This window comes from Dromaius novaehollandiae, chromosome 4, assembly GCF_036370855.1.
Source record: "Dromaius novaehollandiae isolate bDroNov1 chromosome 4, bDroNov1.hap1, whole genome shotgun sequence".
NCBI lineage: Eukaryota > Metazoa > Chordata > Aves > Casuariiformes > Dromaiidae > Dromaius > Dromaius novaehollandiae.
Window position 1 is genome coordinate 69,082,238 of NC_088101.1, and position 16,483 is coordinate 69,098,720.

Consider the following 16,483-nt stretch of genomic DNA (forward strand, 5'->3'; position numbering starts at 1 on the left):
CATCAAAAGGTTGGTTTCAGAAACATGGAGTCCTTTATGCAAAACTAACATTCAATACATGAAGCTGGCTGCGATATTGTTTCTAGTTAAAAATTTACTTGTGTCTTCATATTACCACATACACAGGTATATCTAGATATGGTACCTAGATGGGAACAAAGAACTTGGGGTCAATCTACAAAACAACGGACTGCTCAGTGGGTGCCTGAACACCGATTCTCAATGCACAGGGGCAAAAAAAAAAAAAAAAAAAAAAAAAAAAAAAAGAAAAACCCACAAACCACAGAACAAAACACAATCATTGGAAATATAAAAGGAATGATGAGTTGGAACAAAGAAGCTATTTCATATGGTATCAATGAGACTAGTACTGGAATACTGTAGTATATATACTATATATAGTTTTGGCAGCTGTGTTTTTTAGGGATGCTGAGAAACTGCAAAGAGTGAAGAAAAAAATTCAGAAAAGTGATTCAAAGGGCTGGGACAAATTTCCGTATGAGAGAGATTGTTTGGTTTTAAAAAGACTGAGAGGTGACATGACTATATAGTTCCAATCATGAGAATTAGACATGGGATGCTAAATAATGCTTTACTCTCTGTAAAATTAGCATAACTGAATCCTAAAGCATTCAAATGGAGATGTTTATTTTTAACACCGAAGGTGAATGGTCATTGGGAACAGAATACCAAGAGAAGCAAGGGCTTCTCTAACTCTGGATGTTTTCAGATTAAGAAATCTTTTTCTAGAGAGCTTGAATCAGATACAATTCTCTGCGGTCAAAACAGGCTTTGACGTCTTTGTATAGTATAAGTTAGACTATGTGATTCAGGAGTTGCTCCTGGCAGTAATTTCAGTGAATCTTGTCTCTTTCTCCAGTGAAACATCTCAGTTCACAGATCAAAATACTCTCATGCCAGTTCTCGCTCATTGCTGTGCAGTCTTTGGCAACCAATAAAAGCCCAAATCTAAATCCAGCATTATCCTAGCTTCTCCTATTTGTTATGCAGAAAACTGCAAGGGATACAGTCACTTTTAGATCAGTTCTGTGGTGATGCTCGTTCATTTAGAGAAGAAATGTATTTCAGAAAATGTCTTACATATCTTCCTGTGAGTTGGTCATTTTGTAAATTAAAATATGCAAACCCTACAGCCAAATTTTAACTCACTGATTTTGATGAACTACCGAATGTCAGTTCCTTTACTCAATAGGGATTACTTTTTAAAAATATGCAATGTTTTTATTATCTCCAGGTAACGCTAATTACACTAGAAGAAAATGGGAGAAATCTTTAATATCTGTATTAGCAGAGAAGCTTGGGAGAATGTGATTCCCAGCTATTTCAGGCACCTAGTAACAATATTCTAAATGAAACAAATTTACACAGAGTCTTTAACACTAATTTTAATGAAAAAAATATGAAACAAAGATCACATCTGCTGGGAAAATAGGTAACCTTTTAAATTAATGTTCCCTGAGCCACAATTAATTTAGATTTAATAGGACAGTTAATGTATGTTATTTGAATACTCATTATTAAACATTCATCAAAGATTAAAAATTATGTAATAGATTCATAACTGTGAAATTGATATGAACCTATTGCATAGCCATAATACTCTGCAAATATGTTTTAGTGTGTAGTTACTATTTATTTAATATTCAACAACTTTTATGAAGTTGAAATTAAATACTTAAATCTCAATTGAAAATGTTTCTGGGAAATACAAAACAGAAAACAGAATGTGTTTATTGTGCTGTGTCTATCAAGACAGAATCCCACTGTTTTGAAAACAATCCAAAAAGTGAGTAATCTGTAGGGCCCTCTGGAAGAGAAAGTTTTCACTGCATAGTGCATTTCACAACTGCAGAAATTCCTACTGACTCTATGTCAGTATGATTAAGGACACAAAATCAGGATCCAGAAATTTTGCTGATGTTGACAGCAAAATGCATTGTTTTCCCCATTTCCTTTTTTCTTGAGAAGCAGATCTATAATGATGTATTAATTGTTATTTATTATGCTTCCTATTGCTTCATTTTTTATGGCTTGCAGTTGCTTACCAAAAGTAAAAATAGTCCTATGGATAAAATGTATTGGGAGAAAAGACCACTATGAGTCTTCCTGCAGATATCTTGGACCATGTTTTTATTATGTAATTGAGTGTGGCATAAAGATCACCTCTCTAAGGATAGGAACGCTAGGTCTGGAACCAGCGAGACATGCTAAAACGTACTGCTGTGGCTCCACCTGCTGAAAGGTGGGGTTTGAGTTTGGAAGGAGGACCACCATAATGCCCATTGCTTCTCCTATGCACTTGCTAGATTTCTGCATCTCTGCATGGTACTGGCAGTGCCACATACCTTTGTACCATATAGGGTGTAGATGCATCTTGTTTACCAGACAATAGCTGGTAAACTACCAGACAAAGCTGGTCTAGCTATTAGGTCATATTAATTGGTATGACAGATAATAGATATGATAGAAAGATTCATTCCTGAATGTGACCACGCTCTATAGACTGCTATTAAATTACCTCATTACGTACTCTTTTTTCACCTCATGCCTGAGCTTTTACACAGAAAGGCAGGTCTTCCAATCATTCCTGTTTAATCATTGCTGTGACTCTTCACTGAATTCTTCTCAATTTTCAAATTCTGTTTTGAATTATAAAATAATTCTGAAATGTTTTAATGTTTGCAAACAAATCCCCAGATAATGAAAATAACCCCAAGCTAAAATATTGGTGAAATATTTCACTTTTCAAGTAGAAAAGAAAGTTATGCTCAAGTCTGGAAAAGAGAAATAACCACTCCAGAAAGTGATGCTCCTTTCTCCTGTTTGTAGATGCCACCTCAGTTGCTTTGGAAGAATTATAATATTTGTCACTGGAATTTATTAACAAAGACCAAAGATTTGAGCATTAAATTCTATTTCTGAACTGATTCAGAAAGTAACTAGTAGTTCTGCCCAACTCCAGAATTTTAGTTGTGATTGTACATATGTGAATCTATTTAATAATGGACGAATTTTAGTCCAATTTTCTTTTAGAACAGACTATGATAATGTCTCTCCTATCTCACCACCAACAGGAGACTCTATTAAGGCGATATGTAAATAAAATCGATTTAAAAGAAAATAAAAGTGTGTGAGTTTGGGAGTAGATGGACTGGTACAAGTGAAAAAAATCTTATGCAGTTAAACTGAACTGATTTTCACTTGCTTACAATATTCTTTGTTCAATTATTTTTATGTAAATTTCCATTTTCTATAGTGTCCCTTCCTCTGTATCTGCTTTTTCATCACCGTCACTTTTCTTCATCCCCTTGAAACATCTGCTTCCTAGATATTTTTCTCCCTGCACCTTCATTTACGAATCCTTTGTCCTTCACCACCTCCCCTTGCCTTTCCCTCTCCAGTCTGTAACTCCTACTGCATCGGCTGGCTGGGACTTGATCTCTGAGCCCATCTGTGCTTTTTATGATCCTCCCCTTCTGCTCTTTTTCCTATAGTCCTGGCCTGGTACATTCCTGTAGGATATTGTCTGCCTTGTCAGCATGGGAGTCAGCTGCCTCTTGCCTCTGGGCAGTGTGGCCTTTTTTATATTCTTTAACTACCATATTAACCTTTTTCCTTCTTTTTGCTTCAGATTTGTCTGCCTCAGTTTGAGGTACTGTGGAAGGGGAGAGAAAGAGAATCTCTTGCTTCAGGCGCCATTATACAACCAATAAAATTGGGACTTTTCTAGAGTTAATGTTCTGTAAAATCTAAGGTGATAAGATTTCAGAGTGAAGGAGATTCTTCAAAGTATTCACGTTAAGGAAGTTTAACTTCTGAACCATTTGAACGCTTAGGCATCAGACAGCTTTTCTTTCATATGTATTGTTCACACAACAGTGCAAATCCCCATCTATCTAGCTAGACATAATCACTACCAACCTTGAATACCATTTTCTTCTTTTCTGCCATAAGCACTGATGTATTAGTAATGAAATAGTTTGCCTTTTGTTTTCCCTACTAATTTTTTTTTCCCCACAACTTTGTGTGTTTGGAGCCTACTTGTATTACAACACCTATTAGAGTTTTTAGCAGAGTATAACAATGAGTAGAAGGAAAACTATTTTATTTGTTTGAATTAGTAACTTATTGCTTAGAAGCCTGTAAGCTTATCGATGCTAAATTATGTGTCCCAGCTGATGACAAATCTTTTCAGGAGACGTTAAAATGACAGTTGCATGCTTTAGCAAAAATTTAACATGTAAGCTTGTATGAAAGCTATAGTTACCTCTTCCTCTTCCATGTAAATATGTATTTCTATAAATTTATTTTTATTTTACTGAGAATTTACATCAGATATGTAGAAAGTCAAGAGGTTTCAAAGTTATGAAAATTATTTGGAGGCTAAGTACTGAAAATGTGGTGACGGGACTGCATGTCAGAAAGAAACCTTACATAACATATTTTAGACATTTCTGTGCTGCATAAGCTCCTTTCTGAAATTTAATGATGAGACTGTATTTCAAAGGCAGTGTTCCATCTACAGTTATAGACTAGAACAGCAGAGGAGGAACGAGATCCCTGTATGAGTCCACATACTACATTTTTTCCTTCACTCAATGCAAAGAACAGAATGAAAATCTTCAGGGGCTCACTCTTCTCCTTGCAAAAATGCATCTGGTGATATTTCAGGTTTTAATATAAGAAATCTCAGTGTCTAATTCTGGCTTAATCTGGGATGTATTGATAACCAAACCAGACACTCCTAAATAGAAAACTCTGAGAACATTTCTCCTTTTAAGCACTTCCAAAGAGTTTTCTACAGGAAGAGGTTTACAGACTAAGCCAACTAACATACGAGATTCTGCCAAAGCATTCTTCAAATACTCATGCCTACTTAAAGGCACAACCAGGTAAATGAAAATAGCGTCCCTGCTCAGATTCCCGCCTGAAAAAACTGTATTTCACCCAGTTAGACTAGTGACACTGGACGTCTCTGACCCTTGACTGAAATAGATGGGGGAGAGGGGCTTGCAACATCTCTGTGTCTAGGAGCAAATGGAGGATGTCCAATTTTGCAAACATCAGCTGTGCATCTGGGAATGCCTGTGTTTGTCACAAGCATTAGCAGAGCCTGGGGGTGAGTGAGTGAACGATGAGGGGACAGAATATTGCATAGAGGTATAGAGAGAAGGCAGGGACAGAGTACTACAACGTGCAGCTCTGTAAGAAGTAGTTGCTGTACAAAGGCAACTCTGTGTCTGCTTGGATTTAGCGGTTACCAATAACAAGCCAGCATGTGCCAACACTTATCATCACCTCCCTGTACTTGGAATAGCAAATAACCACAGTATTGCAGACATAGCTGAGGGCAACTAAATGCTTCCTCTTTCTTGACAATTGCTGTAGCAAACAAAACATAATTAATGATGTCCTAACCCATTAAGGGAAGGGATGAAATGTGGTAGGTAGAAGACTTCATGGCAGCGAGAAGAAAAAAGAGAAGATATGAACGTATTGGCAGCATGGGAGTACCTACAGAGAAGAATTAGGGAACAATCATTACGGTGAAGGTGATAGCAGCCTGGAAAAATGTGCAGGGATATGAAACCTGAACTGTTAAAAGAAAAAGAACAGGAGTAAGCAAAGTAAAGAATCAGAATGAAAGACAGACAAAAATCACTTAGGAGCTCCTATTTATCTCTGCCTTGAGGACACATGAAGGATTTGAAGTGCTGCCAAAGCTATCTTTGTTTACAGGTAAACACTGATAAGAATTTATTTTGCCCTCCCATCTTTCCCACATCCTCTTGATATCTTGGAGACAAGAAACTACTAATTAGTAGACTAGAAAGAACAGAGGAAAAAATCATTTTTTAAATTCAGTGTATTAGTGGCAAATTTTATGAAGCAAAGGGACGCAACAAAAAAGGATAAAGTATACGTGCTTGCAATCTGGAAGAAAAATGAATTCAAAAAAGTTCTTCAGGTTAAATATCCCATGTAAAGGAAAGCATTACCAAAACCAGTGGATTACCAACACTGACAAAGAATGAGGGAACTGAGGGGAAAAAAAAGCTCAGTTTGTTCAATTCAATGTTTAAGAAAACAAAGCAAGATTTGCAGGAAGAGGTAATATTTTAGAGCAGTTCCTATTCCAACTATATCTAATAAGTTTTTTGGGGGGATACAGCCTGTCTGCTTTTTTGCAACTGTATCAACTACTATAATAAAAGATACTGCCTCCACCTACAAAGCCTGCCTTTCTTAAAGTTACATATTATGGCTTGCTTTGCTGTCCAAGTGGAAGGCTCTCCTTGCTCCAGCTCTGGCATTCTTTGAATCCTGTCCTGAGTTGATTCAACTCACTAAACTGGCAGAAGAACAGGTTAGTTTAGCTACTTAGTTGAATCGGTTTATTGTACAATCAGATTATTACCACAAGTGGAGAAGAGGGAGGGCATATAACCAAGCCTAGTGGTAGAGGGGTGGTACAAAACTTAGGAATTTCTGCTTTCTGAAGCAGCTGTAGAAGGTAACTTCATTCTTATATCCTCACACCATCACAACTACAATACAGCCAGTAAGCTAATAAACTTGACAAAGGTACATCACCATTCAAAAAAGCCACTCGAAATCTGTTAGGTGCTTCCTGCAGAACACACATTTTGCATTAAGAGCTTTCCCAAATCAATGTAAAAAATACATTTTCAAATCCTGGGCACAGAATGGAAGTTAAAATAATTTACATAACAGACTGGGGTGAAAGCAGCGGTCTTCAAGTGCTTCTTAAAGATTTTGAAAACAGATGAGGAAGAATATTCACTGAAATGAGATTCACAATAGATGCAGACAAACTAAGAGAAGGCAGTAGAATAAAAATCAACTGAGAACAACCCTCCAAGGTTTCAAGGTGGTAGGAGCTTTACAACTGGGATCCAAAGTTAGAGACCTTTGTAGAGGTAGTTTCAGTAGAATGGAAAGGACAAAAGCAGATAGCTCAAAAACAGCAAGGGCAAGTAACACATTTGAATCTATAAATTAAAAGGAAAGGAAGCTGACAGGATATCAATATGAAAAGTAGTGGGGAGAATTTATCTCTTCAGGATTATAGGAAAACTGAAAGTCTGGCTATGCCGAAACTGCGGTGACGTTTAACCTAAAGGCTTGGTCATATGAATGGTTTAAACTAGCACGAGCTGTTTCTGCTCCCAAAAGAGGCAGTTGTATGCCCTGTCTCCATGTTGATCCTCAATCCAACACAATTTTTTCATGCAGCTGTGCGATGAATCAGATTCCTAGCCAGCAATTAACTTCATGGGAAGAAAGTAGAAAGAGAGAACTGTTTAACTCAGCACTACGGCTGATATCGTGGCCTGTGGTTTGATATAGTAAATCTAGCTTTAGAACTCCCAGTGCCAGATCAAAAGTGATGTGGCACTATGATCCAATATAAATTCACTCTACCAGCCTGAGTTTGTTTAAAACAACGCTCAAAACTGATGAATTAACTTTATATTAGCAAGCTTTAGGCTAATCAGATATGTCTTATATAGTCAGCATAAAATCCACATAAGAGCACTAAGGCATTGTCAATTCTATTTTTCACATCTTAACCTAATTCAATTCAAGCATACCAGTGGCCCCACATCTGATTCAGATTAGGTTGGTGCTGCTGACTGACTTAGTGGCACACAAACCTAGTATTAAAGGCCATGGAACTGGTCTCTGCAATTGCATAAAGTGTGACAGGTTCCATTTTTGCCTATAGGAAATGGTAGAGTTGAGGAAAGAAAACGTGATGGTAGGTAGAGTGTCTGTACAACGTACCCAAATAAGTGTGATGCTATTACTATAACCTTGTTCCACTTTGCCCCCATCCACAATTCCTATTGTTTCATTAGTTTACATTTAAAATTAGTTTGCAAACTGTGGTGTTTCATGTTATTCAAGGAAACCCTATGTTAAAGATATTATTAGCTTCATTTTGGCTGCTGTTATTGTTAATATCTAAAACTGCATTTCTGGGTGATAACGAGTACTTTGAAGTATGTTATTCCAGCTCTTCTGTAAGGATGGGTATTTATAAATTCTCAGTTACAGACCACAGCTTCCTATGGGTACTGCAAAGTCTCTCAAACTTACTGATTGCAAGTCACACAGCAGTTATTAGCCTCACACCTACTCCGGGCAAAGAGCATCTGAGAACTTCAGCTGCCATTTGCACAAAGACACTTGTGCCTGGCTGTCACAGCTGCAGGGAAATGTGAAAACACATTAACTACACCCAGAAAAGCAGTCCTAAGTGTGCAATGAGAGATACCTGGAAGGTGGGTTCTTCCTTTTTAACATTAGAGATTTAAGACATTGAAATGACTTTTTTCCATCCTTTGACTCTTCAGCTGTAAAACAGGGAATAATAACAGGATTACCCTACTTTGTAGGGACGATTTGCGCACAGTGGTTTTAGGAGTGGAAGGTACTCAGTGTTATGGCACCAAGGGCCACATAAGGCCTTGGACAAGCAATTATCCTTTTCCATGAAGTGGGAACTGTCCCTCCCTAAGGGAAAAGGCTTGGGGGGGGGGGGGTGCAGGCAGACTAGGGTAAACCAAAGCCGCCCCGCCTTACCTCCCGCCAGGGCACAGGGCCCAGCCGCAGAGGGGGCAAAACACCGCCGCTGCCGGCGGGAAGCGCCACCCTCCCTCCGCCGAGGCGGCACCGCCCGCGCCTCTCCACCAGGGAGCAGCACCGCGCCGCCGCCGCTGCCGCGCAGGCGCGCTGGGAGCCGCCGCCGCCGCCGCTCGGGCGCTTGCGCAGTGGCGAGGGGCGCGCGCTGCCGTGGCGCCGGCCGCGGCGGAAGGCGGCGCTGGTGCCGCCGCGCGCAGCCCGCCCGCCCGGCGCGGCGCAGCCCGACACAAAGAGGAGGGCGGATGCGGCGGCCGCGGCTCCCGCCCGCCCGCGGCCCGCCGCCCCCCGGCACCACATGGCGGCGACGCTGCGGCCGCGCCTAGCGCCGCCCCCGGGGAGCTCGGCGCCGCGCTAGGCCGCGGCGAAGCGCGTCCCCCTTCTCGCGGCTCTCCCGCCCGGCGGCCGCGGCGCCCCGAGCGCCTCGCCGGCTCCCGCCATGCCGCCCGCGGGCCGCCGCTCCTCCTGCCGCCCGCCGCGGCCCCGCCGTCCGCCGCGGCTTCTGCCGGCGCTCCTGCTCCTGGCCGCGCTGGGCGGCGGCGCCGCGCTGCCGCCGGGCTGCAAGTACGACGGGCGGCCCAAGAGCGGCGGCAAGGCGGCGGCGGGCGCCGCGGAGATGAAGGTGGTGTGCAGCAACCTGGAGCTGGCGCAGGTCCTGCCCGCCGACGCGCTGCCCAACCGCACGGTCACGCTGTGAGTAGCGTCCGCCGGCGGCGGCGGCGGCGCGACGTGGACGGGGAGGGGGGGCGCCCGGGCCGCATGGAGCCGGCCGTGCCCGCGGCGGGGCTGCGTGGGGTCAGGCCCCGCGAGGGCTGTGCTGGAGCGGCGCGGGGACGGGGGAGGAGGAGGGGTGGTTGCGTGCTCGTGTTCAGCTTGCCGGCGGGGTAGTTTTCAGGAGGGAGGGGACTTGTGGGGCGTTGTGCGAGGCGTTTAACGTCGTTAGCGTAACGAGCCGTGTCTGCGCAGTGAAAGCGAACCGGCTCGGCGTTACTCACCGGCGCGGCCGAGCCGGGCGGCCGCGCGGTCTCCCCGGCCTCCCCGACGCCGCCGCGGGGACGCGCGCGGGCCGCCTGCGGCCCCGCCCCCCCCGGCCGGCCCACGCTCGCCCCTGAGGGGCAACGGCCGCCCCGGGCCCGCTGTGCCGCCGGCGCTGCGTTCCCTCGGTGTCTCCTGCCGAGCTGCCCCGCGTCGCGGTGCCACCACGCGTGCAGAGGTTAAAGAAGTAACCCCCCCCGGGTGCCGAGCTACCGAGGCAGCTTCTGTCTTTTCACACTTGGGGGGGGGGCGGCTTTATTAATCCCATGAAATAATTAAGCAATTAATAAAGACTGCCCTTACTGAGTGGTTAGAGCCTTGGGTGTTCTTTTTCCACTTTAAGCGTCTGGTTCTGCACTTCCTAGAACTTGAAAAAGTTGTTTTTGAGGTTTATTTGAGGCGAAGCTCGGCTGCGGGGTGCCTCGTTTTGCTGCAGCTGGGATCGAGCAGGCGCGGGTAGGTGGCAGGGCCGCTCAGTGTGCGGCGGCCTAGCTGCGTTTGGGGTTTTGTAGTGACAAACAGCAGCTTGTTCCTTGCTGCTCACGGTAAAACAGCCCCGACAAAGGTCAGTTTGCTTTCACTTGACAGTAGGTGTGTTATTTTTATATTTAGTTAATCACAGTCTATGCATTTCGATAACAAGCTTCAAGCAGGATATGCAGCGTATTCCAAAGTAGGAAGTTTATTGCTGTTACTTAAACTTTAGCTTGCATGTGTAGACAGATGATTTGCAAGTTGTTTTCCTGCTCTTCCTGAGACATTAACTAGTCGCTCTAGCAAAGAAGTTATACAGCAGCACTGAATTTGTTTAGGTGGATGGCCAAAAATGTGAAATCCTTGTTGCTCTAGAGAGCCTAAGGTGCCTGTACTGCTGTGGGAAGACTCAAGTGCATCCAAGTAGCTTGCAAGAAAATTGATAGAAATAAACTGACTTATGGGGTATAGCTTATACATATTTATCTGTTTGTCTGGAAATCAGAGGTGAGAATCCTTCCCTAAGGGTAGGGGTTTACAGCTATTTTTTGAAAGATCTGCAAACCAAATAATTTGAGTTTAACGAGTGCAGAATGCATATGTAGTTATGTCACGAGAACAGCAATGTTGCTTTTGTGAACTTTGGCACCACTGCAACAGCAATAAAGGCTTCCTTGGGAAGTGACAGTGAGGTATGGACACCAGTCAGCAGCAGATGCGTGAATCTGGACCTATGAGAAAAAGGAGAGCCAAAAAAATGGGAGAGGATTCAGGCTAAAATAGTTCTCAGCTTGGAAATGTGCAAGGGTTCAGAGAACATTTTTAAAGGACCTGTGAGAAATGACCAGAAATACTCACATGTGAAGTTTCTGAAGTAGAAAAGAAAGCAAGGAGTAAAAGATGACAGATGTTTAATCAACAGATTTATTTAGTCTTTGTTAAACTTAAATGGTTCCTAAACAGTGTGTTACATCTGTTTGATCTAACTATTAAAAATACAGTATTATCTGTTAAAGTTTGGATTAAAAATGCACGTTAGACTCTGGGAAATACTGAAGTTGACTGTATTCTTTTGGTTCAAAAAGCTTGGAGCCACAGCTGAGGTTTTTGTGAAAGACAAGCAGGTATCGGATACAGCAGCCTTGCTCTGAATGGACTTTTGTTTGCAACTGTAGTGACAGAATTTGGAAGAATCTTTCATCTTGAGTCTTCATACTACTTCATTATCTAGAGCATATCCATATATGCTAGTTAGTTGCTTTTGCTTTAAACTGGCCTTTGAAGTTCATGATAACTTCTGAAACTTTTTTTTCCCTTAAATACATACCATTAAACTTTTATATACATAGTAAGAAACAGAATGTGATTTTTCATTATCTGTAATAATTGTCATAATTGTGCTGATGCAGTTAATGTGAACACACTTTGAAATTTTATTTAAAGTGAAAATTATTAAACTAATGCTCTTTTCTTTTTTATTTTTTCCCTATGATAGTAGACACAATACCTGTTGTGTTTTGGGATCTTCCAAGTTTGTTCACTTCTGAGTGATATGACTTCCTGTATCTCTGGGATCATTCCTTTATTGAATCAATGTATACTTGGTTAGAAGGTTTTGGTGATTTATCAGGTGGTTTGCCAAGTGCTATTTCACTAACATGTTGATTAGTAGTGGCTGAATTAATCATTATCTATAATCTTTTCCTAAAAGTGACTTTTTTTCCCAAGCTGATATTTAGAAATGCAACACTTAATGGATAGTGGAAGGTTGTCTGATTAGAGTCAAACTGCCCTGAGTTATCTTGAATCATGATTTTTGTGGGATTCTTCTATTAAGATAAACACTTGCTGTTATAGCTTTTTGGATTAGCGTATCACTGGAGAGAGATGTAGCTGAAAACAGACCATTGTTGTATTGATCAGCTGAAATTAATTCAGTTAATTTTATGTTGGCTTTTGTTTTAAACAAAACAATTTAAAATATGAAGCTAAGATTTTTTTATTTAACTTTATGTGAAATATTTTATTACTGTGTTTTGGGGTGTGAGCTAGGAAGGACTCGTATGAAGTGATCTTATTCTTTTCAGAAATCATTATTCCATCCTTGTCACAGAAAACTCTAAGATTTGAATAGACCAGGTGCTGTGCATTTTGCATCTACAGCTCCATGGTTTTTTTTTCCTCCACTGAAAAAAATCAAGTATTTTGGGGGATAAAACTATAAAAAGTGAAGGAATAAGAAAAATAGTGAAAAATAGAATAAATAGATAGCATCCGAGGATGCTAGCCAGACTCTTTCATTCTTCATTCCTGCACATCAATGTAGTTAGTAGTTAATATTGGTATTGATAAATTGGAAAGGTCACTTAATTTATGAAGTGCGTTGACATCTGTTTGCCACAGAACATTTTATTGTCTTAGTCAATTTAGATCAGTGTAAGTCTACATCTTTTGTTAGAATTCAGAAAAATATACCTTAACTTGATTTCAACAGATAGGTAAGTTTGTTTTATCATTGAGAAGGAAAGCAAACAGTGGGAGAAGAGTAGTGAAGTACAGAAAGACGTCTATAAGAGGAAAAAATGATGTTTAGGGTTTCTGGCACTATTATAAATTGAGATTCTGTTAGATTCTGATTAGACTTAGCTAGTGCCTTGCTAATCAACTAGGTCAAATTCCAAGGTGGGTTTGAGTTTAGTTATGTGTAAATAGGGGACAGACTATTTTGTAGACTTAGTTAATAAAAAACATCTGGGATTCAAATGAAGGGTGTATCTACGTGGACATGCACAGACAATTTTGATCTTCTCAGTTTGACTGGGCAGATGAGATACTTTTGGTGCGAAGATGGCCTAACTGGGTGCATTTAACCTTATGCTTTCTCTAATATGCTCTGTATGAAGTGCCTCAAAAGTACTCAAAAGTCTGTGATAAGATATCCGTGGCTGTTGTTCATTTCTTAGATGCAAGTTCAAATGAGGGCATCTAACCTGTTGGATATTAGCCATTACTTCGCTCTGTGGAAGAGAATGTGTAATCCCACTGAAGACAAGCCCATTAAGTCATAATCCTTGTTATTTGTTGGGAATTTTAATTACACATAGATTATTCTATGGATAAGAATCTAAATAAATAGAGGAAAAGCACATTAGCATTAAAGAATTGTTTCTGAAACAGGAATTGTATTGGTTTGCAAGCCATGCACCCATATATCCTGATAGGAATTTATGAGCATGAGTGCTTGCAATTGCAAGTGTTAGAATTTACAGGCAGAGAACGTTGGCCTGCATTTGTGTTCAGACCTGTTCAAAGGTATGCTTAGCTGGACTGCTGTTGAGAAACATCTTGAAATGTATGTTTTGTCCAGCTCCTAAATAAAATCATGTTGAACTACGACTGTGTCCATTAAGGAGCTGAAAGGCATATTTACATATGTGCACGCCATTCTGTTTTTAGTAATACAAATTCATGCTATTTTAAAAGGAAAAGGTCACTCATATCAAATGGTGAGTAATTTTTTTCCTCCTTGCAGAAAAGGGCTCTGAAAAGTTTTAAGAAGAAACAAATGGTTTATTATGCACCGACTTATATTCCTGATTTTTAATTTATTGTTTTTGAGATATCACCTGATGCTTTGCTAAACTGTTTTGATTTCATTTTTCTTTACTTGGTTGAACCTTCCTAGTGTATGTTTGGGGGGGGGGGGAATGTGTCCTTAGCTAAACAAGTGACAAATGAGATACAGGCATAGTAAGTGTATTCTGTGAAAGTTTGGCTTTTTGCGGAGGAGTGTTGAAGTACATTTACATTACTAACTTGAAGGTACTCTTGACAGCTAATCCTTGTTGTTAAAATAGTCAATTTTAGACTGTTATTGGTACTGAGCATTTAAAATTTGGACACTGATAAAAATTCTTGAAGACGTGAGCTGCTAATAACTCCTATTAAAACTTATCTTAACATTTCCTTCGGTTGAAGGATACATGGACTATGCAGAATGTATTCCTCACATGAATGCATGGCAAGCGACATTACAATACTTAAAGCTGTTGTACGCAAAATTTCTTCACTGGCAGTTTCTGTGCATACCTTTTTACCAGTGGCATACAACATGCAAAAATCATTAGGGATATTGAATTTTCTGTCCAAGGTACACCTATCACTGTCTATTCAAGATAGACTTACTAGGTTTTGTGTACGCTTTTTTACCTCGTTGAGATGATAACAATCCACATTCAAAATCAAATTCATGCTTTACTATATGCTCTCTTCCACTTTATTGTGGAAATACTGGAAATGAGGAAATATTATGATAGTGCAGTGTCCTTTTGTGACTGCATAGGCTTACTTTTATGTTTGAGCACAGTAAGAAAACTCTCAGGCCGCAGTTCAGTTTTATTTCTTCAAGGTAAATTGCAACATCTTGTTCTGTCTAAATGACTACTCAACTTCTGAAGGCATCATACTATGAGGGCACAGCGCTAGGCGTTAGTGCATGCACGCTGGGACACCCAATTAAGTTTTGTATGGTGTTCTGCTGTTTCTTAGTTTTTTTAGTGTTGCAGTAATGTCTTTAACATTTGATGGGTTGGCATTGGTAATTGTCTTCATGCAAAAACGATTGTGTCAGTACATACTCTTTCATTTTTTCTTCTTGAAGGGTTTTTGAATTGTTTTAGGTACCTTTCAAAAAGAGGTCATTGTAGTTTCAATTAAATATGTAAAATGTTAAAAAATGGTTTCTCTACCATAGATACAACTATATACAGATACTATATACAAATGCAGATTTCTAATTCTCAGAGACAAAATATTCATGCAGAATTATTCAATACCTTTCTTCCATAAAGATACCGTATGAACAATGCCCTTTATATGTTCATTAGCCCTTCAGTATTAGATGTTCAATGCATTGTCCTGTATTTACCCTCATGAAGAAATATTTTAATCTTCAGGATAATATTTTTCTCCTCCTTTACTGTCGTCTTTTATTGATAGGTAATAATCCTGTTTTTGTTTCAGTTCGGCAAATCTGCAAAATCTGCCCAAATAATATGTTTAAAAGTTACTGCAAAGACTTAAACAGAAATAGAATTTGTGCTGCAGCAGTGAATGAAGAATGGAGGAAAACATACGTCTCGTTCTTTTTTGCTTGCAGTTTGTTTACATTTCAAGAGTTATTTTTGAAAGTTAAAATAAGCAAGGAGATGAAAGACTAGATTTTTCAGAATTTAATTGTTCCCGTATATACTTTGCATGGACCAGCTATGTTGCAGGTTTGTGGATTTGTCATTACTGTTTTATTAGCCTTTCTCTTCACCACAATATTTGCTATATTTTTTGAATCTGTGCGGTCTGTTGGCTTTTTTGTACAAGTAGCTAATCCATGAAGATTAAGAAGTTATGTTTTGTTTCATTAGTGGTAGTAAATTATTTTAAATTTAAGAGCTTCAGAGAAAATAAAATGTTTTCTTGATAGTTTTGCTTTTTGCAGTGAGACAGCTAATGAATTTTAAATGTAACTTGTAGACTCTTGGATAAAGAACATTTAACTCTGGTTAAATAGGTGAGATAAATACTTTATTTCCACCTTTGGTGAATTAATTACTGTGTGCATTACTCCATTGTAAATCCAGGAATGACACAGGGCACATCTAATGGTGCAGTACAGTATTGTCTTACAGATCTGAGTGTCTTAGCGTGCATGGGAATGCCTGTGCGCTGCAGTGCAGCACTAGGCAGAGATGGTAAGCCCATGAATAGTATAGTTGTGTTGGTGTTGCGTGTGATCCAAGCTAATCAGCCAATTTTGCAGGGCTGCAGAGGTGTCATTTTTGGAGTAGGAACTTGACATTTTTTGGCAAAGTGGCCAAGCTGTGCCTTTTGCCAATTAGGAGAAAACTTGCCAAATTTTGACCAAATTTAAGGGCCTTTTGAAAAAATTATTCAGATTCATTGAAGACTTTTGGAATTAGGCAGTTTAATTCCACAGTTCTGTCTGTGCTAGACAGTTTGTCCTAGGTTTGGTCCTGGCAAGTGTTCAGCATTACAGCTGTAGGTAGCTGTGGGCTGTACATCTTCATGTGCTTAATCTAAGAGTGAAAAGGCTCCTTGTACTGTCTGTGATCTCTGCTAGATCAGCCCAATCTAGAGAAAAAAGATGCTCTGGAGTAAAGAGAGGGAGATTAGGGTCTAGACATGTAGTGAAGAAAGGTACAGAAATTAGATTGAAAAGGGTCCTGGAAGAGTAGAGAAAACTGCAGAAACTATGACTGATGGTCAGAGG

General features: G+C 40.4%; 1 protein-coding gene across 3 annotated transcripts in view; it reads left to right on the forward strand.

The window, feature by feature from the left end:
- Window positions 1-8,801: 8,801 nt before the first annotated feature.
- ADGRA3 (adhesion G protein-coupled receptor A3) overlaps window positions 8,802-16,483 on the forward strand; it is a 61,974-nt gene continuing 54,292 nt past the window's right edge. For 2 of the 3 annotated variants that reach the window (XM_064511355.1, XM_064511356.1), the window contains exon 1: window positions 8,802-9,381. In XM_064511355.1, the coding sequence (XP_064367425.1) occupies window positions 9,128-9,381 (254 nt within the window). In that variant the 5' untranslated portion in view covers window positions 8,802-9,127. Of the gene's footprint in view, window positions 9,382-15,438; window positions 15,474-16,483 lie in introns of those variants that run through there. The other variant, XM_064511357.1, reaches the window with a different exon arrangement.